This window comes from Lasioglossum baleicum, chromosome 20, assembly GCF_051020765.1.
Source record: "Lasioglossum baleicum chromosome 20, iyLasBale1, whole genome shotgun sequence".
NCBI classification, from domain to species: Eukaryota; Metazoa; Arthropoda; class Insecta; order Hymenoptera; family Halictidae; genus Lasioglossum; species Lasioglossum baleicum.
The window spans coordinates 5825114-5851123 of NC_134948.1; the positions used below are offsets into that span (position 1 = coordinate 5825114).

The 26010-nt window shown below is 37.4% G+C and overlaps 4 protein-coding genes across 4 annotated transcripts in view; all 4 read left to right on the forward strand.

Moving 5' to 3' along the window:
- LOC143218792 (uncharacterized) overlaps positions 1 to 8853 on the forward strand; it is a 60490-nt gene extending 51637 nt beyond the window's left edge. The window contains exons 2-5 of the mRNA XM_076444241.1: positions 7327 to 7635; positions 7871 to 8055; positions 8147 to 8333; positions 8397 to 8853. Coding sequence (XP_076300356.1) covers positions 7567 to 7635; positions 7871 to 8055; positions 8147 to 8333; positions 8397 to 8438 — 483 coding nt within the window. The 5' untranslated portion in view covers positions 7327 to 7566 and the 3' untranslated portion in view covers positions 8439 to 8853. The remainder of the gene's footprint in view (positions 1 to 7326; positions 7636 to 7870; positions 8056 to 8146; positions 8334 to 8396) is intronic.
- Cap-g (Chromosome associated protein G) lies at positions 384 to 6426 on the forward strand. The gene is made up of 8 exons (XM_076444222.1): positions 384 to 519; positions 786 to 932; positions 1018 to 1826; positions 2459 to 2993; positions 3629 to 3922; positions 3980 to 4348; positions 4766 to 5281; positions 6096 to 6426. Exons 2-8 carry the CDS (start codon positions 825 to 827, stop codon positions 6180 to 6182), a joined length of 2718 nt encoding a protein of 905 aa, XP_076300337.1. The 5' UTR covers positions 384 to 519; positions 786 to 824; the 3' UTR covers positions 6183 to 6426.
- Positions 8854 to 9036: 183 nt separating the features above from the next.
- On the forward strand, positions 9037 to 10945 carry Cpr4 (cuticular protein 4). Its single transcript, XM_076444242.1, has 3 exons — positions 9037 to 9235; positions 9303 to 9622; positions 9994 to 10945. Exons 2-3 carry the CDS (start codon positions 9611 to 9613, stop codon positions 10357 to 10359), a joined length of 378 nt encoding a protein of 125 aa, XP_076300357.1. The 5' UTR covers positions 9037 to 9235; positions 9303 to 9610; the 3' UTR covers positions 10360 to 10945.
- Positions 10946 to 15123: 4178 nt separating this feature from the next.
- On the forward strand, positions 15124 to 16825 carry Cpr3 (cuticular protein 3). Its single transcript, XM_076444236.1, has 2 exons — positions 15124 to 15275; positions 15845 to 16825. The coding sequence occupies exons 1-2, from the start codon at positions 15264 to 15266 to the stop codon at positions 16742 to 16744; spliced, it is 912 nt and encodes a 303-aa protein (XP_076300351.1). The 5' UTR covers positions 15124 to 15263; the 3' UTR covers positions 16745 to 16825.
- Positions 16826 to 26010: the final 9185 nt, after the last annotated feature.

Here is a 26010-nt window from a genome sequence, read left to right on the forward strand (position 1 = left end):
TCTAAATATATTAGATGAGCCTCAGGGCCTGAGGCAGTGATGCTAAAAATCACTGATATATCAGTGCTATATAGAAATGCGCAACATTTCACGCGCATGCGCGGCGATTAGCCTCAGTACAATAAGATTCTCGATGAAATGGGGTACCTTGAGCACCCCGCAGAATTTAAAAAAATTTATATGATATGATTCTAAAAAATGAATGTATAACAAGTGTATTTGTGTATATTTTGTAAATCGTAGTACATGTCCCTGGAGTCTTCTTGTCCGGTACAGATTGTTTCGGTACATTCCTGCCAACATAACTGCCGCAGGGCTCTGCTACCTTACATAGATACGGTACTGTTTGTCGCGCATGCGTGTGAAATGTTGCGCATTTCTGGCATCACTGCTGATCACTGCCCTGAGGCAGTTATATTGGCAGGGATGCAGCAGGGATGTACAGGGATGTACCGAAACAAATCTGTTCCGAACAAAAAGACTCCAGGACGTGTCCTACGAGTTAAAAAATATACAGAAGTACTCTTGTCATACATTCTTTTTTCATAATCAAATCATATCAATTTTTTAAAATTCTGCGGGGCGCTCAAGATGTCACATTTTCTCGAGAATCGTACTTTACTGAGGCTAAAATCGCCGCGCATGCGCGAGAAAAGGTGACCCGTCCTGGCATCACTGATTTGAAAGTTTAACGTTTCGTAGTTTCGTATGGTTTCGTAGTCATTCGTAATTGATCATAAATAGTTTGATGTAGTTTGATGTAGTTTGACATCTATTCTCGATAGGTTGTTTTCATACGTAACCGTAACTAATTTATCGTAAAGATGAGTGGAAATCTACAGGGAAAGATGTCTGAAATATTTTACAATTCTCAATTCAAAAAAACTTCTCACCAAAGCAATTTGAAGAAACTGATGGACTTATACGAGAAGGTACGTTGGCGTACTACACTACGTTACAAAAATTATAAACATATTCATTAATTTAATGAAATTGATTCTATTCAATCGATTACAGACTGACCTAGAAGTTTTTTGGGATGTTTTTAAGTCGCATTTCATAGTTCCTCTCACCTTTGCACAAAAACATCCAAGAGTTCAGAACACTTTGCAGTTTGTTGCCGATTTTGCTCTCAGGTTGAATGCTCGTTCGTGTGCGAATGAAGAGACGCAGGAAGAGGAACCGCTGTGTCCCTTCCTTGTTCAAATTTTTGATTTCCTTCTGACCATTCACTGTGCTAGAGATTCGGCTGTGAGATTTCGTACTTGCCACTTTCTCAACATTTTATTCAACGCTATGGGAGATCAGGCTTTCATAGATGACGATATCTGTGATAAAATTACCGTTGCTATGATGGACCGTTTGTTGGATAAGTCACCGAAAGTCAGAGCGCAAGCTATCTTTGCTTTGCACAGACTCCAAGATCCATCAGACGACGAATGTCAGGTGATAAAAATGTATATATTTCACGTTTCTAAGGATCCAAACCCTGAAGTCCGTATGGCAACATTGATGTGTATGGGAAAGAATCAAAGAACTCTGCAAGCGGCGTTAAGACGCACCAGAGACGTGCACGAAGGAGTACGTAAACTAGCATACGAATTCGTTAGCAAAGTTACAGTCAGATCGTTGACTATTACTCAAAGAGATCAATTATTGAATGACGGTCTAAAAGATAGATCGGAAAATGTGAGGAAGTGTGTGGAGAATACCTTATTGCCGTCATGGTTAAGACATTATAACGGTTGTATTACAAGTTTAGTAAGAGCTCTCGACGCTGAAATTGCCACAGATATATCCATGATGGCATTGAAAACATTATTCAAGTAAGTTATTAAGAGATTCGTTATTTTTAGATTACAAACAACTCTGTGCTCTATTCTCTCTGCATCTGTCCATTTAATCCTCATTCGTCCCTCATTTCACGAACTGAATCTGTCCCTCACAGTTACTTTGCGACGGCTTTTTATTCAAATTGATGAGTTAACATTTACATCTTCGATTTTTCGGTTATATGTTTTGCATTAAAAAAATAAAAGTCACAATGTTTCGGACAAATTTACCTACAAATAACAGAACAGTACAACTTATTTCGGAAAGACTAAAATATTCAACAACCAAGTCTCACTAATGAAAAAAAAGCTACCGAACATACACATACTATTTACAAGTATGTGATAGTAAAGAAGCCCTGACATTGTACCATGTACAAACACGGTCGTAACAGCATCTTGTAGTGAAATCCATGACATCGATTATTTATTAAGGACACATGTACTCGACTGATATTTAAATTTAATTTTCTAGAAAACGAAGTCTCCACGCAACTTTGTTATTCTTGATTTAATTTGATTTTCGTCTTTCCAGCCATAGAATTATGAAACATCCTGTATATTCCATATTTCTTTTACCTCCTTAATGTTATATATTAAATCACATTTAACTTTTACTTTTTTAGGCAGAGTTCAGTAGTCACACTGATAGAGCAATTACCAATAACCATGGAAATGAAATTGATTCCACTGGATAAACTGACCAGTGAGAATGTAGTCTACTGGAGGTGTTTAGTAGAATATTTTCAACAGGAACATTCTGTAGATCAAGTGGAAATGATTATACCAGAATTATCTAAATTTTGTACATACATTGAAGACTATTTAGCATCGATATCCTTAAATGAAAATGAAATATGGAGGAACAACATGCAAAAATTCATTCTTTTACAATTATTTGAAATAACAACTATGTATGATTTATCTGATGAAGCTGGAAGGAAAAAGTTGAAAGATTTGATATGCAACACATTAATGGGTAACTACTGGTCTGAACAAATTATTGAATGTGTGGTTAAATATTTACAGAAAGTTATACCAGATGTAAATACTAGATTGGATACCTTGGCTAACATTATTAGCGATATAAGATTGCCTCTGAAAGAGCCTACACAGAGCGTACAAATTTCGGAGGACGAACAGAATACCAATAATTTGAAAGTAAGTTCGTAATATCAATGTTATTAGTAGACTGCGAATCTTTATGCAATATAAAAATGGTTTGCATTGATTGTGAGAAGCAGGAATGAAATAAAAATTGATGTTCGGGCTCAACCGTTGGCTGCGCCCGACAACATAGAGAGCATCGTCCGGGCGACCGAAAGGATTGCCACGGTCCCCAAACAAACACACGAGCCCGCCAAATGGCCGCCGCACCGGGCGTATTTGAATCAAACGCGCGGTTCGTTGCCAAACCACTGCACCGAGGCGCGAGTAGAGTTGAGAAAAGATTACGAAGCGAATTAGACACCTCTACGTTTTACCGACTAACTGCCGTTCGAGAATCGCGATCCCCAGACGCGATTATCGTCGAGAACGAGAGCACACCCTGTGTGCATGTATAATAGTTGTTCGTGAAACGTTGTCTAACAATAAGTCTCTCGTGTTCGTTCCATCGTCCCATCGGCATTAACGTCCGTAAAAGACGGAACAATTGATTTTATCTTTTGACGACTTTGGTACATTAAAAGCAACATTACAACATTCTTGAATTTCTTCATAAATGTATCAAGATCCGCAGTCTAGTTATTAGTATTGAATATTAATTTTTAATCAATTGAAACTTACATCTATAGAGAGCAAAACTTCGAGTAAACTTGTTGAACCTGAAGGAAGAGGAATATCAAGCTATACAAAACAAAGAGTATTTGCGGGCTGATGAATTGAAGAACCAGATCAATGCATTGAATGAAGAGATCGTGAAATTGTCAGAACCGCAGGTCGTAATAGTTACAGAGGAAATAAAGGAGAAAGATGATACAGAAACAATGGTAAAATGTTTAGCCATATTATGCACTATGCTGCAGTCGGTGTCTTCGTTAACACCGACTCTTAGGAGTATGATGCAAATAGCTCTCGACGGTTTAGAGGTGAGTGTCTCACGCTTTTATTCGTTTTCCAATTTTAAATATATTTCTCGATTCCAGCATCCAGATGATACAGTCCACATATCTGCAATACGCGCGCTCTCTATTTATTGCGTGTTGGATAAAACGTTAGCTAAAAAATACCTGATGGTGCTGTTTCTACAATTTTCTTTGGAACAAGAAAATCTAGAAATCTGGTTGATAGCGTTGAAAGGAATTTTCGATCTCTGCTTGTTGCACGGACTTGAATATTTAGATATTATAGAAAATGTAGATGGGACTGCTAATAAGACGGAAAAATCTCATTCTGTGAAATTGTACAGTCACAGTGACCGGGAAGTATCCTTAACATCGATGCAACAATCAAGCAAAGAGAAAGACGATGATTATAATTTCATCAAAATTATAATCACATTCATGGATCACACGGTAAATAGAAAGTAAATTATGCCTGATAAGGGAACCGCGTCGTAGGATCGTAGGTCGTAGGAAGGTGTGTCCATCTGAGAGTAAAACTATCGCGAGTTACAGTCGAGAGTCAAATTCGTCGGTGTACACGGTATTGAGAATGCTAGCGGACAGCTGCCCGAAAAACTCTCGGAGAGGGTGAACATTAAGTTGAAACTCGCTCTTTTAATCATTGAATTTAAATCTAAATTCAAAGTCAACTTTCAGCAACTCAATTTAAATCTAATTTGCATTATTCGAAAGGCATAAAGCTGCGACAGCTATACGCTGCCGACGGACACGCAAATTTAGAGTACTCTCGTGAAGAACTATCGACAGAAATTCTCAGATGGACACGTACCTATACGATGAATATTGAATAATTCTTTTTAATAACAGGATGAAAATCTACGGACGATTGCCACTGAAGGCATTTGCAAGCTGCTGCTGAATCGTCGAATAAGAAGCGCGACTTTGTTATCAAGATTAATTATATTAGCGTATAACCCAGTGAATGACAATGACTTTTACCTACGGCAATGTTTAAGCTGTTTCTTCGACAATTTTCTATCGCGTGTGCCGGACGGGCAACAAATGTTGGAAGAGGCATATTTGCCAACGTTACAAATTATATCTAACGCACCCGACACCAGCAGTTTGCAGGAAGTCGATCCTTACGACGTCTCCAGGTTTATATTGAATTTGACTGGATTGAAAATTCGCAGAGAAGGCACGGAAAATTATTATTGTTCCCACAATAGTCTTGTTTTTATTATCCTGGCGGAAATATTGAATCCTGTTAGCAGTATTCATCAAGATGTTCTTCTTAAATCGTTGAAAGATTTACATTTGGAGATCGAAGATGACGCGATGAAAGAAAATTTGAAATCCGCCATTGATAAGGTCGCTGAAGTGGTAAGAGTGAACACTTTGTTTAAAATAAAAGTACGGTATTCCTTCGGATGATGTGAGAATCTCGGGGGCGCTTTCTCAGAAAGCGTAGAGTATTACGTTCTTTGACGTGTGCCGAACATAGAGGAGGACAGCGTGTAAACGACAAAGAGGGGCTGAGCGTCAAGGCAGCCGGCACAGTTCAAAAGGCTACGTATCGATTACGATGTCAATGCAAATAGGAAAGTTTTTTATTTTTCATTCTTTTTTACAGAATTTTTACCGACGTATCTGTGAGATTTTCCTAATTAAAATCAGTCTAAATACGGCATAATTTGAACCATATTGCTGGGATATCGGTAAATATGATTAAAACTCTGTCGAGTTTGGTTTTTTTTAATCAGGGAAAGTTTCGTACAAGTGGAACTAAACATGAAGAAATTATGAATGAAACTAACAACGTCTTGTTCAGTGATCGGTTCTTCAAACAGCCCACATAATGCGAGGCCTGGAAGCGAATTCGAGTCTTTAACAGCTCACTATCCCAGTCCTGACATGCTGTCCTTCTTTGCGTTCGAAACTTTCATCGCTTATTATACAAGTGAATATAATCGCAATTCTATCGTGCTTGGTCTCGTTTTAATAAAAAAAAATTCACGAGTCCGTTGGTAAAGGTTTCATAACGAGATAACTAAAATTAAGAAAGTTTCATCATTGCATTACATAGTATTGCCTCTTTGTAGCACGATCAAACAGTATCCGCATACAAGGAATACTGTACTGTGTTCAAAATAAAGGGATCACTCCCAATGGTTAACGTGTTAACATTTCTTTCCAGGTGAAAGGGAAAAGTAGACTTCTTTTGAGGCAATTATACACATTCGACTCGAACCAGAGTGACTCTTTGAGTGCAACAGTTGAATAGGGTAAAAGAATCCACCCCTTCAGGAGGGAGTGATACTTACCAGGGGACGGGGACAGGGCTGTTACCCATAATATAGGCCTGATCTGACTGGGACATTGTCCGGGCGACGCATGCAATACAACATCGCACTGGCTGGCTGGGCCGCTGCGGCGAACATTGCGCTATCGCTTATTAACACTCCTTTGTCGAGTGTGACTCGAAATTAGAGAAAGAAAAATGTAAATAAAACGGTTTTTTATATCTATTTGTTTCTTCCTTCATTTATTTGTCTTATTTTTTAGTTAAAAACAATTATAAGTTCCACAGATATAAATTACAACAAAGTTTGAGAGATATGTTTAATATAATTAGTAAACAAAATTGTTTAAAATAAGTATAGCAATACAGGAACTGTCCTTTGAAGTAAATTTCAAATAAAACGCTTAAAATAGTAGGGAATTGTTGGCAACAATAGTTGGAATTGTTGGTTCATGTTAAAGGATTTTTCTAAACGCAGTTCTCTTTATAAGACCTCGACCCTTCAAAAAGTGGAACCCGAAAATGAATAATGGTATGGCAATTCTTCAGAGTACACAGAGGGTGAACACTAGGGATGGGCGAGTATCCGAAAACTTTTAAAATTCATTTTAGGTCCCGCTTTGTATAATACTTTTTCACGCAGAATTTCATAATTTATCCGAATTTTAGAAAAAATAGTAGACATTCCATTGAAAAAATTGAAGACGATCCTCGTATTTCGATAAAAAAGCAAAGTAATAAAAAACGACAGTTTTTAACTTAAAACATTAGATATTCCATAAGAAAGTAATAAAGATCGATTTTAGTCACTATTTCAGATGCTGAAGTAATTTTTATGCGTTGCTATTACACATTTCGTGAGTCTCCGGATACTTTTGAGCGGTAGTGTATATTGGCGGGAAAGTACTGACATTTTACGGGGTGTTCAAGGTACCCCATTTTATCGAGAAGTTTACTTTACTCAAATTCGCTGAAGCAAAAATCGCAGCGCATGCGCGAGAAATCATCCACAATATTTCAACACTGCCTATATATATATATATATATATGTATACAGCGAGTATATATACAGTGTATATGTAAATATATATCAGTGATATACAATAATTTGTATTTTTTATTATAGGCAGCGAGATACATTTTTGAAAAATGTTACTGTATAAAATTTTTGTCTATTAAAAATTATATAATTAGATATATACGCAATAAACAATTTCAATTATATAGATGAAGAGCTACAGAGCCGCATAAAAATGACACGAATTCGTATCATATCTTATCTGAAGATAATTGCGACAATGTCAATTGTTTAATATTGTACGTCATTTTTTAACGTGAAGTCGAACGAGTCAAGAAAACATTAACAATGGAAATGTTCCATTTAACTCATCCCGAAGTACTGTCAGACCCTGAGCTTCGGGAAATCTTAGAAAATGTAAGCCGATGAGGTTATGTTTACCGACACTTTGTTTTGATTATAAACTAAATCGTAAATTAATCGTTTTGTGAATTAAACTATAGCTTATTTCAGCATAAATCTATTCAGAATGTAGCGACCTATGATGCGCGTGAAAATGAATGTTGAATCTTTTGTTGTAAATAATATTGGATAAATGGATTCTTATATATATGTACTGCAATTAAATGCATATATATTTATTTGTTTACAGTGTTGCATCGACTTTAATAATTATAAACATTTATCCAGATCTCAGTTAATAGAATTATACAGACGGGTGGCGATGCCCTTACCTAAACGAGGAAGTGAAAATTGTCAAAACTCGGATGCTAATAAGAATAACAAACAGGAGGAGGAACATTTAGCAGACGAGTATCGAAGTGATGTAGTTCCATTGTAAGTGTGTCATCTAATTTTGCTTTTTAATTACAATAAATTCTACGTATCGTAACTGTCTTGTATTTCATAAAGTATTTATTGTTTACAGCAATGGCACAAGTAATATAAAAAGAAGCATAAGTGAAGTAAAATCATCCCCATCTTCTTGTTCAATGAAACCTAAATCTCCTGTGAACGAGCTTAAACAGACACCTAAAAAGATACGTCTATGTAATTCAAATAATCTGAGAGATTATAATGATATTGACAAACGTGTTAACGATGGAAAACTTGATGTAGGTATATTTGTTATTTATAAATCTATACAGATTGTTTAATTTAAAAATTATTCATTGCAGGAAGCTCCATCAAAGAAGAGACAGAAGATTACATGGCCGTAATAGTATTACGTCATTAAATAATTATTACATACGAAATTTATTTTCTTAAGAATATGCTTGTTGTTCTTGTAAGCTGTATGAAATCGTACCCAGGTCGATGTAAATAGTAGTAATTTGTATGTAATTATTACTTACGTGGTAAACAAGCATATTTTTACTGTCCGATAAGTTACTAATTACTGTAAGATAAAGTAGCTGATACTTTTAACTTTATTTTTATAGCTTAACTTTTCCCATTATAAGTAAGCTAACGGTAAGCAGACGGAACAAATTTCTACACATACTTTTGTACATTGTGTATACTTGTTTTACGGATTGACCGAAGGGTAAAATTAAGAAATTCTTGAAATCTGTTACTAGCAAAATATGTAGTTATAAATGAGACTTTTTAATATAAGTAATTAATAAATCAGACATTTTTTAAATTGTGCGTTGTATTATTATACATAATGTGACATAGTGTTGTGTAATCAGTATTAAAATGCGATCAGAACACTGAGAACCGGACACGGAATTTCAAATTTGAAAGCGAAATGCAAGCATTCCAGTACGGCGCGTCTCGGCTTAGCAGGCGATTAGTATTCTTCGCGCTGCATGCTCGCATGACGGAAATGTTACACTTACGGCTGGAACTAAAACCGCACTGAATTACGCAACGGTGAAAGCACAAGTAAGCTGGAAGAATTATTGGCCGATTTTATCATGTTTCTCGTCATATTTTATGTTTCGCAAGCTTTCCCCCTTTTTGTCCTCACGCAATGGAATTTTGGAGCAATTTGAATTGTTGGAGAAAACAGGTGCGCTTTGCAACTATTTTGTATTTTATAAAGATTCGATAGTATCTCTTTATTTTTACTGTTACAGAATCTTTTTGAAGACGCGACGAATGTTCAGGGAATCTCCAATGTTATTGGGATGATCAACTTGTTCATCTTGATATGATTGGTAGTTAGAGAAAACGAGAGCGAAACTTTTGCTGTGAGAAACGGAAGCGTGTCACGTACGCGCCTTCGAAAAGCTGTTTGCGATGCATCGGGGGCTGCGGCGAGCATCGGTTCACGTACGAAGAATGATCACCCTGTGGTCCCTATAAATACGTTTGTCACTCGAAATCGAACAGTCAGTTTCATTCTCGACTTTCAACCACGAGATCCGCCGCAGACCTATTCGATATGGCCATCAAGGTGAGGGAGAGAAACATTTTTGAATGAAAATAATATTTTATTAATATTTTACTATTCAATAGTTTCCTACAAACGGGACAAAACATTAAATATTACATTGAATTAAAAATTGAACAGTATTAAATGAAGAAATTCAACTTGATGCTCAATCCAAAAAGTAAATTAAAACATGAATTGCACCGAAACAAAACATTAAATTCAAATTATATAATTATATATAAGATAGTTTTCTACACATGGGACAAAACATTAAATATAACACAGAAATTCAACTGGAAATGTACTCAGTATCTAAAAATTAAATTAAAACACGATTTGCAGGGATTGAGAAACTAAAAATTACATTGTACTAACTTGAAATTGATTTGCAGAAGGTGATGATCGTAATGGCAATCGCAGTATTGGCCACATGCAACGGCGCCGCAATTCCTCTGGCTCCTCTGCCGGTGGCTAAAATCGCGACAGTGGACCCAGGTCTAAATTACGACCCTCATCCTCAGTACACTTATGCTTACGACGTTCAGGATAGTTTGACCGGGGACTCGAAGAGCCAGCACGAGAGCAGAGACGGCGATGTTGTCAGTGGTAGCTACAGTTTCATCGAGGCTGATGGTACTAGGAGGATTGTCGAGTACACTGCTGATCCGGTCAACGGGTTCAACGCTGTAGTACATAGGGAACCTGTTGCTGTCATCAAGCCTGTGGTCAAGGTCGCTCCCTTGGCCTTCCACCCTTAGGAGACCAAGGACTTCCTTCGACATCAGCGCACGCTAACTTCTTATAGACCTTCATTGTTCATTCATCATACCAGATCTTCATAACTCGGCGATTATGTGAAACAGTTGTGTACTACTGCGTCATTCAGCCACGCCCACTGTGCTGGCCGAGTACGCCCATTGTATTATTTAATCGCGTATACCGCGTTGATGACGTTTCATTTACACATTTGTTTATTATGCTGTTTGACCACGCCCATACTATTCATTGACCACGCCTACTGTACTGGAATTCGTTCGGCCACGCCCACACTATTCATTGACCACGCCTACTGTACTGGAATTCGTTCGGCCACGCCCACGAGGCGTACTGACTCCTCCCATCCGACAAGTAGTGTTGAATATTATCGTTATAACAATATAAAATATTAAACCAGAAAAATTGAATAGCTATGGAAAAATACTGGGTTGGACATTGGTTTATTGAATGATGTTTATTTAATATGTACTACTACTCTTATTATACAACTAGTCATATCACATATTGTACATACTGCAATTACATGTTTGTATTAAAGACTTTTTTACGATTATATTTGTACTGAGTTTTATCACTCCCCAAATGTGTTACTGACTGTAGTGTGCGATTTAAAAACACGTAGAAATGTGGAAGGTATGAATATAAATTTTTTGGAGTTCAATGATGATTTTGAGTCGCCAGAAAAACGAGTTTGTAGAGTTTGGAAACGATGGTTCGAGACCTTGCAATGACCTTGAAATATTTAATAGAAAAACAAAGGCAGAATCATTATTTTAAAATCAAATAACGAGTGGAAGCAAAGGGTACGCATTTGTCTATGAGAAGATAGGAGAACCATTTGAATGCACCCGGTGAACACAAATTCATTTCAATTAATGCAACACGCGGTACGTTCGCCGTGCATAATAAACAGGTAAGGATGGATCGACTGCGAATACAAGTCTTCGTTGTAATCGTTTCACAAGAGTGACGCGGGAGCGAATAGCGAGGCGAATTAGAAATTATAGTCATCGATTTACGTAGACACTAGCCGTATTTTCATATGTTTGAATAAATGTGTATAAAATCCACAGTCTAGTAATAATATTATATGTATTATAATGAATAAATAAACTATTTCATTAGAACGATATTAATAATGATCTTTGTACAATAATACACAAAATTGTACAATTTTTAACACGTGTTATAAAATGTAACAGAGTATCAATTTATCTCAATTTTTACCATTGTACAATTTTCTATCTATTCCGACACTAATTTTATAACAGAAGAAATTTTGAACTAATTGCTTAAAATGTTGGGGAAAAATATTACTAATCATTTAACTGGATTCGGTATTTTATGGAGAACCAAGGAAAAAATTATTTTCTCCTTTTTAGTGCATTTTAATATAAGCGTGGTTTTTAAAAAGTTTTTTTTTATTATTCAATATAAAATAACCACTTTAATGCAAAATGGATGTTTGCTGGCGTAATCGATACCTTCGTTTATGTTTAAAACATTGAATTTAATGTTTTGAGATTGTAAATACTATATGCGAGTAATTAGAAGGTAATATCAGTATACGCCGCGCGAGATTCATACGTTCACGCGTCTGACATATAGGTGACAATACTACTTATGCGAACGCCTGCCATCAGTATTCGGCACTGCAGTTCGTATCTTGAATTCTGTAATCGATCAGACTGATTCAGAAAAATTCAAGGAAAAATTTCTTATGTATTAATATTACGGAGTTTATACTTTGTCGTGCATTGCGTGTTTGCAACATATTAAAATTATTCTTAGAAGAAGTCAATTCTTCTGTAACTCCCAATCTAGTAATTCATGTAGACATATTGAAACTGTACATTTTTAAAATTTTTCTATTAGTTTATGTTCCACCAATTCAATTTTGCTATACACGAAAACAAACAATTCAACGCTGATGGCTTCGCAATGAAATCGATAGTTTCATCATTGGCAGCCGTCTATTGTCTTCGGAATCGTGCAGCGCGGCCTCCGAAATTCAAATGGCGGCGAATCGTAAGTGACCGATCAATTTGTATGCCGATACGTCAAATGGAGCCATCCGAGGTTAGTCGCCGAAATTACGAAAGTCTTTCCTTTCCCGACCTCCATATTTCCACGCTGTCGATACGCCTCGAATTTAAAAATCGACCTCTTGGAGCGCGGATCCCGATTTTTCCAATCACGCGAGTGCAGCTGCCTTATCAGAGATTACTTAGATTTTCATTTATTCGAATTTATTCTAAAAGTGTTCCTACCTGAATTGCAACAATTGTCTCCCAATATGTTTAATAGGTTGAACATTATTTTTACCATTTTAATTAATAGCTACTCGTTTTTGTCACAAATGCATCAAATCCGCTGTCTGATAATTACCCGTGCAAAGTTATGGCGTTTGTTTCAGACCGTTAACTAATCACGAGGAGCCCACACACGTCACGATTCATCGTACAACGAGTTGTACAACTTTGTTTGACACGACTGAACGACGATGATCACCACGCGTGTGACTCGTAAAACACGTTCGCGTTTGATCGCAACATAAAATGTGTCGTACTCCATGCTGAATTGAAATGTGTGTGGTCGTACAGTGGTCGATTGCTGTGATCTTCTTGCAAATGATATTTTGAATGTTTTTTTCAACTATCATTTTATTTAATTGAATATTTTAAGAGTATGAGTATTTAATTAATATATATATATTTATGTAATTAATCATATTGAGCATTTAAAATAAACTATCGATAAAAACAGCACTTTCTTCAAATCTTTCACTGTGCGAGCAAGTGAAACGACCTTGGACGACCTTGCGCCATAGAACTCGCAGGTTTGTGGCATTGAACTCGCCCGACTCTGTTAGGCTACACGCAAGAAAACATAGAAGTCCGTTTGAGAAACGTATGGGCGCCTCCAGGATATTTTAATGTTTAACACTAGGTTTACGGAGCTCTGGAAATAACTATTTCACTTTATCTTATAAACATAACAAGAATGTGTCTATATTAAATCTCCTATAAAATTATTATAATTAATATTACCCCCTCTAATAATATTGAATCATATAAAATTTCATAATAATCTATATGCATATATATTACTACTTTCATGCACTGCTTGAGGGAATATTCCACTTTGTCTTCGAAAAGACCTTATTACAAAATTAAATTTCATAATAATTGAATGTGTCTATCCAAATTTTTGGCCATTTTTCCAATGATACATACCCCAAGAAATAAAGGTAAAGAATTCCTCAGGGAAGCATCTTTACAATCTTAATAATCGCAAATCAAGAATATTAGAATCCGTCATTACGACGGGTCCCGTAAACCTAGCGTTAATAATATTTCAAATAATATTTCCATTTATTTTTTATCATACATATATAGAATTATCTATCTGAAATTCTTATGAAACCAAGGGTTTTGACAAAGCTCTGCCCTCGACGAAACAGGACTGTTCACTTCGTGGCTAAAAGGATCATTCTCTTAGCCATATAGAATTTTTATAGCTCTTGGAATATCATTACCAAGTTGTTTACGAAAATTCCCAGTATTAAACGGCAAGTTATGGCAAGGCCAGGCCTATCTACGTTGCATACTAATAAAAAGCAACAAATCTGGTTCGGGTAACGTGCACCGGTAAAACAACTACGTAATTTCTCTCTGAAAGTACACATTACTATTTCATTTCTGGAGGTATGCCGCCAATTTATTTGTAGCACTTAACCATGCAGAATTTCCGGAATTAAAACATGTTCGCACTCTTTCGGGGTGCTAACTAATTTTTAATTGATTGTATGCATTATGATAAAAATTGGTAAGTCTATTTTCCGACGGTAAAAAAATTTGAAGAATTTCACTTCAACAAGAAATTAGATATATTTATTTCACCCCGGCTTGTTGCAATTCAGGCAGAAAGCTTGTATTTTCCATAAAGATCCGCAGTCTAGTAATCAACCCCTCGCCTTACAATATCGTGTCTGACTCGTGATGAAGATTCTGAACAGATTCTAATAAAAATGCGTGTCAATAAATTCCTGTGATCGAAATAAAATTCTATTTCGGTCTTGTCAATGTACAGCTATTGGAAAACATAGGCACACAATAGACACAAGTTCTCTCCTTTTCTAGGAAATCACGATCTACAAAAAGGTTCGAATCACTAAAATCGTAGGGCAAGGGGTTCACGGAAAGGTGAAACTGATTTGCATAAGGTTGAATTTGTATTGCGAAAAGGAGCTGGCAGAAAAGACACCCTGCGGAGACCTAAACAACCAGACTGTTTTTGGGTATCGGTGGCATCCTAATCCCGTCGCGCCGGTTGCCTAAGTGTGAAGCTGTTGTACAGCATGTAAATGTTAATCGATAACTGTCGCGCAACAACCGGGGACTTTTGGCAACCAGGACTTGGTCACCGGGAAGAAGAGGGAGGGTTTCGTCGGTGTGACCTCGACGACGAAACCGAACATACTACAAGCATGTATCTTCGACATATTGGCATACAGGTCGCGTGTATAGGCCGCGCGGCGCGCTGGCCGATATGAAGAAACATAAGCGCGCATACTCATCGGTCGCCCGTGTCGCGTGTCCATCGCAACAACGTTTTTATGAGGAGGTCATCGGATGGCAACAGAAAGAAAGAAAGAAAGAAAGAGGATTGCCCGGGACCCCGAACGCAGCCGCGACAGAGAAAAAGTGGGGGCGATTGCGCGCGTGTGTGCTAAGCCACGGGTGCCTTGCGACGCGGGTTTGGGTGCAAGGAATAGCTTCGTTTGTTGCGAACGGATGACACAAAACCGCCATCAACCGTATAAAAGTACCGGCAATCTTACCCCGAGGCATCAGTCCTCTGACGATCCTCACGCAAAATCAACATGGCTTCAAAGGTGAGTCGGTGGGTCCGCTGGGGGCAGCTTGCGACACTTATCCTGGGCTGCTTCTTTCGGACGCTTGATACCTCGCAGACCATTTCTCGGGACAGTGGAAATTGTTGAGATTCTCTCGGGAACAATGAACATATCGAGTTTTCGGTATTATAATAATTAACAAAAAACAAAAATCAATTAATTATTAAAAATCGATACAACAACAAGGTAAACAGTTATTCTTCCAAATAGCAGACAGTAAATGACAGAACGGTATAACTAATTTCGGGAAAACTGTAAAATTGGCACGAGGGACGGACGAGGGTTAAATTATTAGTTTTTGCGATTTTAATCAATTTCAGTAATGAAAACGTATCGATTAAATCTTCGTTACAGTCTTGGATAAAAAAAATTCCGAAACTTACCTTTTTTTTCTTCTCAATCTCGACCCCGGTAGCAATTTTCCCAAAATTTTCTTCACCCATTATTCGGTAAAACATAAAAAATCTGAGCTGATTTGATCGAACGTTGATCCATCGCCTTATAAAGTGACCGAAAGCCGAGCACCCCTAACCGATTTCATCTTGCAGCTCATCGTGTTCGTAAGCTTGGCGGTGTTCGCGAAGGGTGCTTTGGTCCCCGCGCCGTTGGTGGCTGTACCCGCCAAGTTGGAAGAGCTGGACGCAGCTCCGCAGTACAGTTTCGCGTACGACGTCCAGGATGCTGTGACCGGCGACTCGAAGGCCCAATACGAGACCAGGAACGGAGACATCGTGCAGGGTAGCTACAGTTTGATCGAGGCTGACGGTACCCGCCGCATCGTCGAGTACACGGCGGACCCGATCAACGGGTTCAACGCTGTCGTCAGTCGAGAACCAGCGACAGGATTGGCAGCCATCGCAGCACCGGTGGTCCCATACGCGGCGGGTATCGCACCGGCTGCTGTGCAACCTGTTTTACCGGCTGGGCCAGCTGCTGCACCCGCCATACCCTCCAGTGGGCCTGATTCCGACGTCGAGGTGGTGGAAGCACGGTCCGGGCCCCTGAGAACCGCAACCAGCCGTGACCAGCAGCTGAGACAGCAGCAGGAACAGCAGCTGCAACAACTGAAGCAAATCGAGAGACAACAGCAGGAGCAACAGCAGCAACAATTGCGTCAACTTCAGCAGCTTCAGCAACAGTCCAGGCTCCACTTCCAACAGGCTCAACAGCAACAAGCTCAGCAACAGGCTCAACAGAGACAGCAACAGAGACCCCAGGAGCTCGAGAAGGATCAGGACCAACCACAAAGGCTTCAACAGCTCCAGGAAGCTCCTGTGAGAGCTGTAGCTGCTCCTCTGCAAATCCCAGCCAGGTCCCAAAGAGTTATCACTCTCGCCGAAGCTAAGGGTATACCTAACTACCCTGTCGCTTACTACTCCACGTACTCGTCCCCGTTGGCCTTCGCAGCGCCCCTAGGGTTCACACCCGCTGCCGCCGCGCTTCCTTAATTTTTAATCTGTATTATTGTTACGACTCCGCCCACCCTATCGATGTTACTGCAGTTTTAATAAATCTGTGTATATGAGGAAGATCTGTTGGGTTCTTGGTATTTCGAAGCACCTGGAGGGTTGATTCAGGGTTGCGTTGTGGATCTTGGATCTTCGAGGTTTCTGTATCTTCGTGTTGGAAGCATATGGCAGGGCCAGTGGCCCCATAAACCGCCACCGTATGTACAATCGATCACGTCGATTGTTTTGGTGGTATGGGACAGTAGGGTGGCTCTTATTTAATCTTGTCAAAAAATTTTGTCGAAATTTCTTTTACCGCACCCCCAGAGTTGTTCCGAATACTTAAAAAAAAATCAGTGCATATCAATTTTCAAATTTCAGAAAAAAGTTCTGGATTTTGGTCAGATTTCCTCAATTTTTTCGGAAACCGTTCGTTTTGCGAAGAAAAGTAATAGGACACAAAAGACGCAGCCTGTCCAGGTCCACGGGTTTTGTCTAACATATTTTTCGACGGGGTAAATAGTTTAGAAGATATTCGGGAAAAACGAGATTTTGTTTGATCGAGAGCTCTCAAACTTTGCACAGATTTTCTTTAATTATCTCGTACAATTCGGTCGGACGCGGTAAATATAAAATAAGAGCCACTCTAATCTTCATGCTATAAGCATGTGGCGGGGCCAGTGGCCCCATAAGCCGCCGCCGTATGTACAATCGATTACGTCGATTGTCTCGTACGGGACAGTATGGGCATAGGGCGTAGGCGTAACAAGTAAAAGCGTCGTGAATCACGTCGATCAATGCGACAGAGCTGGACAAATCGATCGCTCGTCACGTTCATCCGTGGGCTTCGACTCATTCTTCGCGGTACCCGTTACGCAAGTTGCCGTTACGACGGCCATCCGTCCTCCTCGCGATTTACGCAACAAACGTCGCGTCTCTCTGCACATACACGCACCTGTGTGTCATGACCCGGCCAACTGCGTACGGTCGATGTAGATCCTATATGTATGCTACGCATTGTCCCGCGATTCGGGCCATTAAGCCACGTCCACACTGAAGCAACATCCTTTTACGTCAATCCAAATCTCTGTTGCGGCGCAATGACAATAACCTTTTCAAGAATGAATTGTTCGATATGGAATCCTCAAACAACATCAAACAACTGACAAATGGACTAAGGCCACTTTAAAATAAAACTTTGTATCATTCTATTAACCAGCTATAATTTCCTATCTACAAAATCTTTGTGATTTTAAATGTATTAGTTACAATTTGTGCTTCAGAATGAAATGATAACGTAGAAATGTAAATATTAGATGATTGCATAAGAATATTCAAAAATTTTTAAGAATACAACTTTAAAAAATTTTAAAGAATACAACTTTAAAAAATTTTAAAGAATACAACTTTAAAAAATTTTAAAGAATACAACTTTAAAAAATTTTAAAGAATACAATTTAAAAAAAAACAATTTTAAAGAATACAACTTTAAAAAATTTTAAAGAATACAATTTAAAAAAAACAATTTTAAAGAATACAACTTTATTAATCAACTAGAGGGGAGTTGTTGCTCGCTCGCTTCGCGAGTAGGGTTGTTGTAGCTTTTTGGTAAACAGACGTTAATAATGTAAATTTCTATTGAAATATTGATTAAAAGCTGCGACGTTCTATTGAAATATTGATTAAAAGCAACGACGTTCGTTTTTTTGTTGTATTGAAATATTCCATTTTTCCATTTTTCCGTTATACTTCTTCAATTTTTCTTATCCTATAACCTAGTTCGGACTAATACGAACATTTTAAGAAAAGAATTGAAAACGAACAGCATTTGATTTTTATTTATATAGATTATATATATCGATCCTTTTCTAATTCTAGAAAGTTTAACCATTTTTTAATTTTGATTTAATCCATCTTTAACCCATCTTTAACCAGTCTTTAAAATTTAACCATTGAATTTTATTTTCAAATCGAACACGAACTTGTGCGATCATCTAATAAATCTCATTTGTGCAGCTGTGTGTAATAAAAATAACAGCAGTGCTTGTTTCAATATCTATGTCAAGTTAAATCGAAGAAAATTGTAATAAATTGCTAGCTTGATTTTTCTCGAAAATGGACTTAGACCACTTTCAAAATAAACGGCTCATATAGAGAAATGTACAGCAAACTGCATAAATGGTTGACCGACATTAGTTAGCGTTTGTAATGTTATTTTTGTTGGTGTTGCGATTTTCTTCCGGTTAAAGTTTAAAGAAAGATTCCGTCGAAAGAGGTAACAAACAATGGGAAGGATGAATAGAAGGTTAAGATAGAATTGTATTAGCCAGCTTCAGTTTAGAATATTACTAATAATTAAAGTAGAGAGGATTTAATTAAAAGTAAATTTTATATAAATTTAGAATATTACTAATAATTAAAGTAGAGAGGATTTAATTAAAAGTAAATTTTATATAGATTTAGAATATTACTAATAATTATAAAGTAGAGAGGATTTAATTAAAAGTAAATTTTATATTTTAGAATATTAATAATAATTAAAGTAGAGAGGATTTAATTACAAGTAAATTTTATATTTTAGAATATTACTAATAATTAAAGTAGAGAGGATTTAATTAAAAAAGGTAAATAAATTATATATTATTATTAAGATTCCATAGTTTTATTGGGTTCAGTAAGTTCATGAAAACAGCTTGTGAAAAATAAAAATGTTTAGTTTGGTTTTGTGACGCACTGTGCACCGTCGGAAAGTGACTAATGCGTCCGCGTCTGACATCATAGTGAGTTATACTACTGCAGCCGTTTGCCACCTAGAGTCCTGCACAGATTAAAGTCTTCGGATATTTTTTCTGATAAATAATCGAAGCCAAGAATAATACGGACAATGCGAGACTGTTCACTTGCAATTTTTCCTTGATTTTCTTTTCTTTATCTTACAATGAAAAACTTCTTTCATATCGAACGATCCGTGCTCGTTAAATTTTACGGTCACGATATTTCCATAATATTTACCACTTCGCCATTTAATTAATGGGAAACAAGTTTGCAAAGTTGTAACCGCGGAAAATTATACAACCGAAGAAGTTACATAAAGGAAACGGGCGACTGCAAAAATTATATAAAACAATGATTAAAGGGGGAACATTTTGGGAGTAATCGTCTTTCCAAATACCGCGATATACCAGTTTCAGCTGATCCTTATGCAACATGCACTGTTTCTTAACGATTAAAAAGTTGTGGCAACATTGTTATGTAAATTTTTCTGTGGAATGTTGGCATTTGTGCAATTTGTAATTTGTTTCTTTTTTAAATAAGAAATATCATGTGGCAAAAAGATTTGTAAATTTCGATAATTTTGGAACAATCATCTTTGCAATTTGTGAAAGTAGATGATCAGTAAAAAGTTGATAAAAACGACTTGCTTTTATTCTCGTCCGAACGAGAATCCCCCTATAATGAAATTATGCGAAGACGAACGCAAGGAAAGGCGATCAAGGACTCGCTCTCGTTCGGTGATCGAGGAAGAAACGAGACTTCTTGTTCGCAAGAACGTCATTTTTGCAGTCGCTCGCGGAACGTTTCCATTATTCTCCCATATTGGATCGGTCCGGCTTTTTCTGCGTGACGAAACGACAGATCCCGTGACTTGATGAAAAGTTTTTGTTATATTAATTAGAAAGAGTGGACGAAATCGTAGTTGCCAAAAATGTTATTCTCCGCAAAAATCCGATCTCTAATAATTACGAGGTTGTTCGTAATAAACTCAGAATAGAAAATGCAAACCACTTTCATTCATCGAGAGTGACCCAAATTCACGACTTTTTACCGCGACGGATACATAGCATTTCGATTAAGCGGCTGAATAACATACATTTTTAAATAAAAAAAACTTGTTACGGAACGAGATCCCACTGCAGAAATAAATGTCAACGACGTCGCGCCTTCTGAAAAAAACAAGGTGGGCCGAACGACAGGATATTTCCATAATGCAATAAAGACTGTATCCATATCTGCGATAAAAAAAGAATTTAATATATTTCTGAAGCACACGTTGCTCGGACACGATAAGGAAAATCAAGAATTTTTAGATTCATAGTCTCTTAATGGACGTTTCCCTTTTAAAAACTTTTTTGCATTCTTTTCCAATAATATCTCAGATAAAAATGAACGGTGGGTGGTGAAAGTAGAGGCTTTGGGCTTCAAGTTGAGTCCAGGAATATTGTTGTGCAATATTTTTCCACGAAGTTATAACAATTTAAATATGGCCGACAATTTTCTAAAAATTGTACGTTTAGTATGTTCATTTCCCGAGGTGTTGCAAGATGCAAAAATTTTTTACTGACAAATTAACAATGGTCCGTGAAAGTCGGGGCTTCGAGCTTCAAAATGAGCGCAGTCACATTGTTGTACAATATTTTTCCACGAAATGATCACAGTTGAAAAATTTCTGGAGAAATGTTTTGGCTGCACTGTACAGTTATCAGAAGTTGACGTTCTTAATTGGACGAGCTCATCTAAAAATAGATATCTCGGATCGTGCAGCCTCGCCCCCTCACGAAGCAATCCTAATCAGGATTTATAACATTCAATTAAGGGAAGCGATAATCTTGGTGCTCTTCTTGCTGAGCCCATCGGCTGACGATCGGGTTCTAATTGGGACCAACGAGCAAAGAAAAGATCGGCGGTTTCGGCCAAGGCAATCCATCGTACATACGGTCGAATTCTTTCGGCAACCGGTCTAGCAAAAGTGAACCGGTTTCATTCGACGCAGAACGGCCACGTAATACGGGGCGCGATTACGATGGGGCCACATCTTGACATTGGGCGCGGTGGTTTTGACGGCCGTGGGCTCTCTGCAGCCCTGGCTCTTGTTCCTCGGTGAAAGTTACTCGGTACGAGCAGGTATGTAACCAAATACGCGAAACTAACACTCTGCCAGGTGTCTCCGAGCAGCCGGTGAACACCGCGAGTTTCATCAAGCATCTGGAGACGTTAATCGAGCGGGTGTCTAGCCAAAGCTCGGGCAGGTCGCTAAAGAAATTCGTAGGAAGATGTGGAACACGATTTTTCTTCGTTTCCTTACTTAATGCAGCAACCAGAGAACGATCTTAGTGTGATATGCACCCTTCTTTCATTTTAGAAAATTAAATACAGTGGGTAATTAAATTATTGGAGCAGTTACCTGAATAAATTGGCATGTTTACATTGAAACAATCAATTTTTAGCAATGAAACAATCAATTACTCTGGTATACAACTTCTTCCATTTTAGAGAATTGAATACAGCGGGTAATTAAATTATTGGAGCAGTTAGCTGAATAAATTGGCATGTTTACATTGAAACAATCAATTTTTAGCAATGAAACAATCAATTACTCTGGTATACAAATTCTTCCATTTTGGAAAATTGAATACAGTGGGTAATTAAATTAATGGAGCAGCTATTTGAATAAATTGGCATGTTTACATTGAAACAATCAATTTTTAGCAATGAAACAATCAATTACTCTGGTATACAACTTCTTCCATTTTGGAGAATTGAATACAGTGGGTAATTAAATTATTGGAGCAGTTAGCTGAATAAATTGGCATGTTTACATTGAAACAATCAATTTTTAGCAATGAAACAATCAATTACTCTGGTATACAACTTATTCCATTTTGGAGAATTGAATACAGCGGGTAATTAAATTATTGGAGCAGTTACCTGAATAAATTGGCATGTTTACATTGAAACAATCAATTTTTAGCAATGAAACAATCAATTACTCTGGTATACAAATTCTTCCATTTTGGAAAATTGAATACAGTGGGTAATTAAATTAATGGAGCAGCTATTTGAATAAATTGGCATGTTTACATTGAAACAATCAATTTTTAGTAATGAAACAATCAATTACTCTGGTATACAACTTCTTCCATTTTGGAGAATTGAATACAGTGGGTAATTAAATTATTGGAGCAGTTACCTGAATAAATTGGCATGTTTACATTGAAACAATCCATTTTTAGCAATGAAACAATCAATTACTCTGGTATACAAATTCTTCCATTTTGGAGAATTGAATACAGCGGGTAATTAAATTAATGGAGCAGCTATTTGAATAAATTGGCATGTTTACATTGAAACAATCAATTCTTAGCAATGAGACAATCAATAAGTCTGATATACAGTGGGTAATTAAAATATTAGAGCAGCCACTCGTCTAAATCGATGAATGTATATTGCAAAAATCATTTTTTATATGAAAGTCTATCTACACTGAATTGCAGTTATTCCAATAGAATATTTCACGAACGCCAGAAAGGTTTATAAATTAGGAATTGTATTAATTAGGAATTAGGAAATGTATGCAATGTTAATTCACTAATAAAAAAAAACATAGGGAAGAACAGAAAGAAAATGTCGGTCGAGCATGTGTAAAAGGAGGGTTAGAGGTGTTCATAAAGATCGTTTTAGGGGAATACCTAAGCGGATTCCGACGTGGATTAGTATTGTAAAGTGGAACGTGAAATCACGCGGTCCCGATGTCCCATTGCGAGCAATCAATGAACGTTTGCGAACCGAGTCACGTAGATTGTAGACAGGAGAGAAGTGCAGGTGCTATCGTGACTCGAGTATGCTTCTTCCCTACGGATTAAAAAGGTTACCAGACATTTCTACAAGCTTAGACAATGAAAAATGGACAAGGCTATTACAGAAACGCGAATTTCACATTCGTGGAATACGTTTTCCCCTGGGTCACTGCGTCAGCGTTCCTGCGAACTGTTCTTATTTACGTAAACGAATAAATTATCACCTGGTGGATGCTACGCAACCATTGTAGACCGATTAGAATACCAATTGTTTTTTCTTAAATAATTAGAAAAATTGACGAGACTGGAAAAAACAGGAAATACATAAGTTTGTGCAAATGGTTATTTATTAAACTCAAAATTGTCTGTAATTATAAATATTTTCTCTTATGAATGAGTCCTTCTGGTTTATATACTAATTTAAAGAAGAAACTCTTGTCACAGTGAAACTCATTCAAAATTGACAGTACAAAGAATCAGCAATAAATATTCTATCAATTTCATTTCAATTCACATTACAAAAGAACTTTTTAAAAACCACGTTTATATTAAAATGCACTAAAAAGGAGAAAATAATTTTTTCCTTAGTTCTCCATAAAATACCGAATCCAGTTAAATGATTAATAATATTTTTCCCCAATTAAGCAATTAGTTTAAAATTTCTTCTGTTACAAAATTAGTGTCGGAATAGATAGAAAAATTTAATATAAATTTAAATAAAATCATGACATTAGTGACTATAAAAATAAAAGCGTGGAGCGCCAAACATTGACGTAATCTTCGTGGGCGCTCCACGCTTTTATTTTTATAGTCACTAATATCATGAGTTTATTTAAATTTATATTAAATTTTTCTATATATTCCGACACTAATTTTATAACAGAAGAAATTTTGAACTAATTGTTTAAAATTTTGGGGAGAAATATTATTAATCATTTAACTGGATTCGGTATTTTATGGAGAACCAGGGAAAACATTATTTCCTCCTTTTTAGTGCATTTTAATATAAGCGTGGTTTTTAAAAAGTTTTTTTTATTTCGATTAGAGTTTTAGTTCGATTGCAAGTTAATATAAGCCTGGTAAAGAAAAAACATGATACATTAAAGTCTCCATTTCTTCAATTCATCTAGCTCCACATCCGTTCGAAAAATCCTGATGCATTCCCCAACTCGTTCGACCTGACGTAATATCAAAGCAGTGATTGAAGAGCCTCCGATTAATTTTCACCCGATCCGCAGCAGAACGGCGCCCGATGTCGAAATCCCGAATTCGAAACTTTCTTCCAGGTCGCGAGTGCGTATTCAACGTTCTAGAAAGAATGGGACCGGGGTACACGTTTCTCGTGGGTACACCTTCGAAAAACTTAATCGCTCTGGTTCACTTTTATTATGCAACCATTTAAATCGAGGGCCTGGAATTCGGCCGCCTTTCTCCCCTGGTGTAATGGATTCAGCCCGCGCGATCGAGATCAATTTCGGTGTGCGTGTGTCACACCGGTTTCCATTGTATAAACTTTTTTCTAAGAAACCTCACCTGCGAAATTATAAACTCGTCCCCGCTTATTCTTCTTCTTCTTATGCTTCTAGTTATATTGTTAACATTGTTAATCACCAGACAGCGGATTGTATGCATTTATAACAAAAATGAGTAGGCGTAATTGAAAACGGCGAGAACATTAGAAGAATTTAAAAATACTGTTATATTATTTCCAACCCGTTAACCACATTAAGAAAGAAAAGAAATTTCCCTCCAGATTGTTGGAATTCAGACAGAAAATTTCTATTTTGCATAAAGATCCGCTGTCTATTAATCACTAGGCTTTGGATTTTATGCATTTATGAGAAAAATGAGTATTTAGTTGATCGGGATAATTATTTTTGAAAATTTATTTCCCTTTTTAATATACTATATATTCAAACGCACATTTGTTTATATTTTATCTATTTCTCGGTTCTTATTTCTTCGATCCTTACAGTTCAAGCTGCATTCAGATTCCGCGCGCACTTCCATCAGACATTTTGCAACGTCCTGCGTGACGAGAGTGGACGCCGCAGAAATTTGACAATTTCGCCGGGTTCGCAATTGGGAAACGCGAAAGTAGACAGTCGAAAGTAGGTCGAACTAGCGAAAGAATGTCTGGCCCGATATGCCGGGCGTGGTTCGCCAGAAGCGCTACCCTATTTTCAAGGTTGCGCGTAGGCGACTGTCGAAATCGAGAGCCAACGACACGTCGAAACCGAACGCGAAGCCCGTTCAGCTAACTTGAAGCCGTTCGAGAAAAGTAAAATCTCCGTTGAAGTCCAGAACCACAAATTCGAAGACAATTCTTGTCAGGTGAAAAATTGGGGGCGTACCTGAAGACCATTAGCAGGTCTTCAAGTTTCACAGCGAAGACAAGGTGTGTCGAATCTTCTGGACTTTCACAGTTCAAGGCAGTTCACAGTTGCGGCCACTTTTACCACCTGTCCTTGCCAACAATGTCGAGTAGAAGGGGTACGGTCGTGGGATTCAAACTCCCACTGCGGTTGGTGGAGGCTGTTGGTGGTAGCGAAGGACAGGGAGCATGATGGTAGACTTGACAAAATTGAGAGAAACTCGATGTTTTGGTGAATAGTTCATCTCAAAACCGAGAGACACGGTTCAGAGCACAAGGTTTTGATCGCCTACACAATATACAGAGCTTAGACCAGC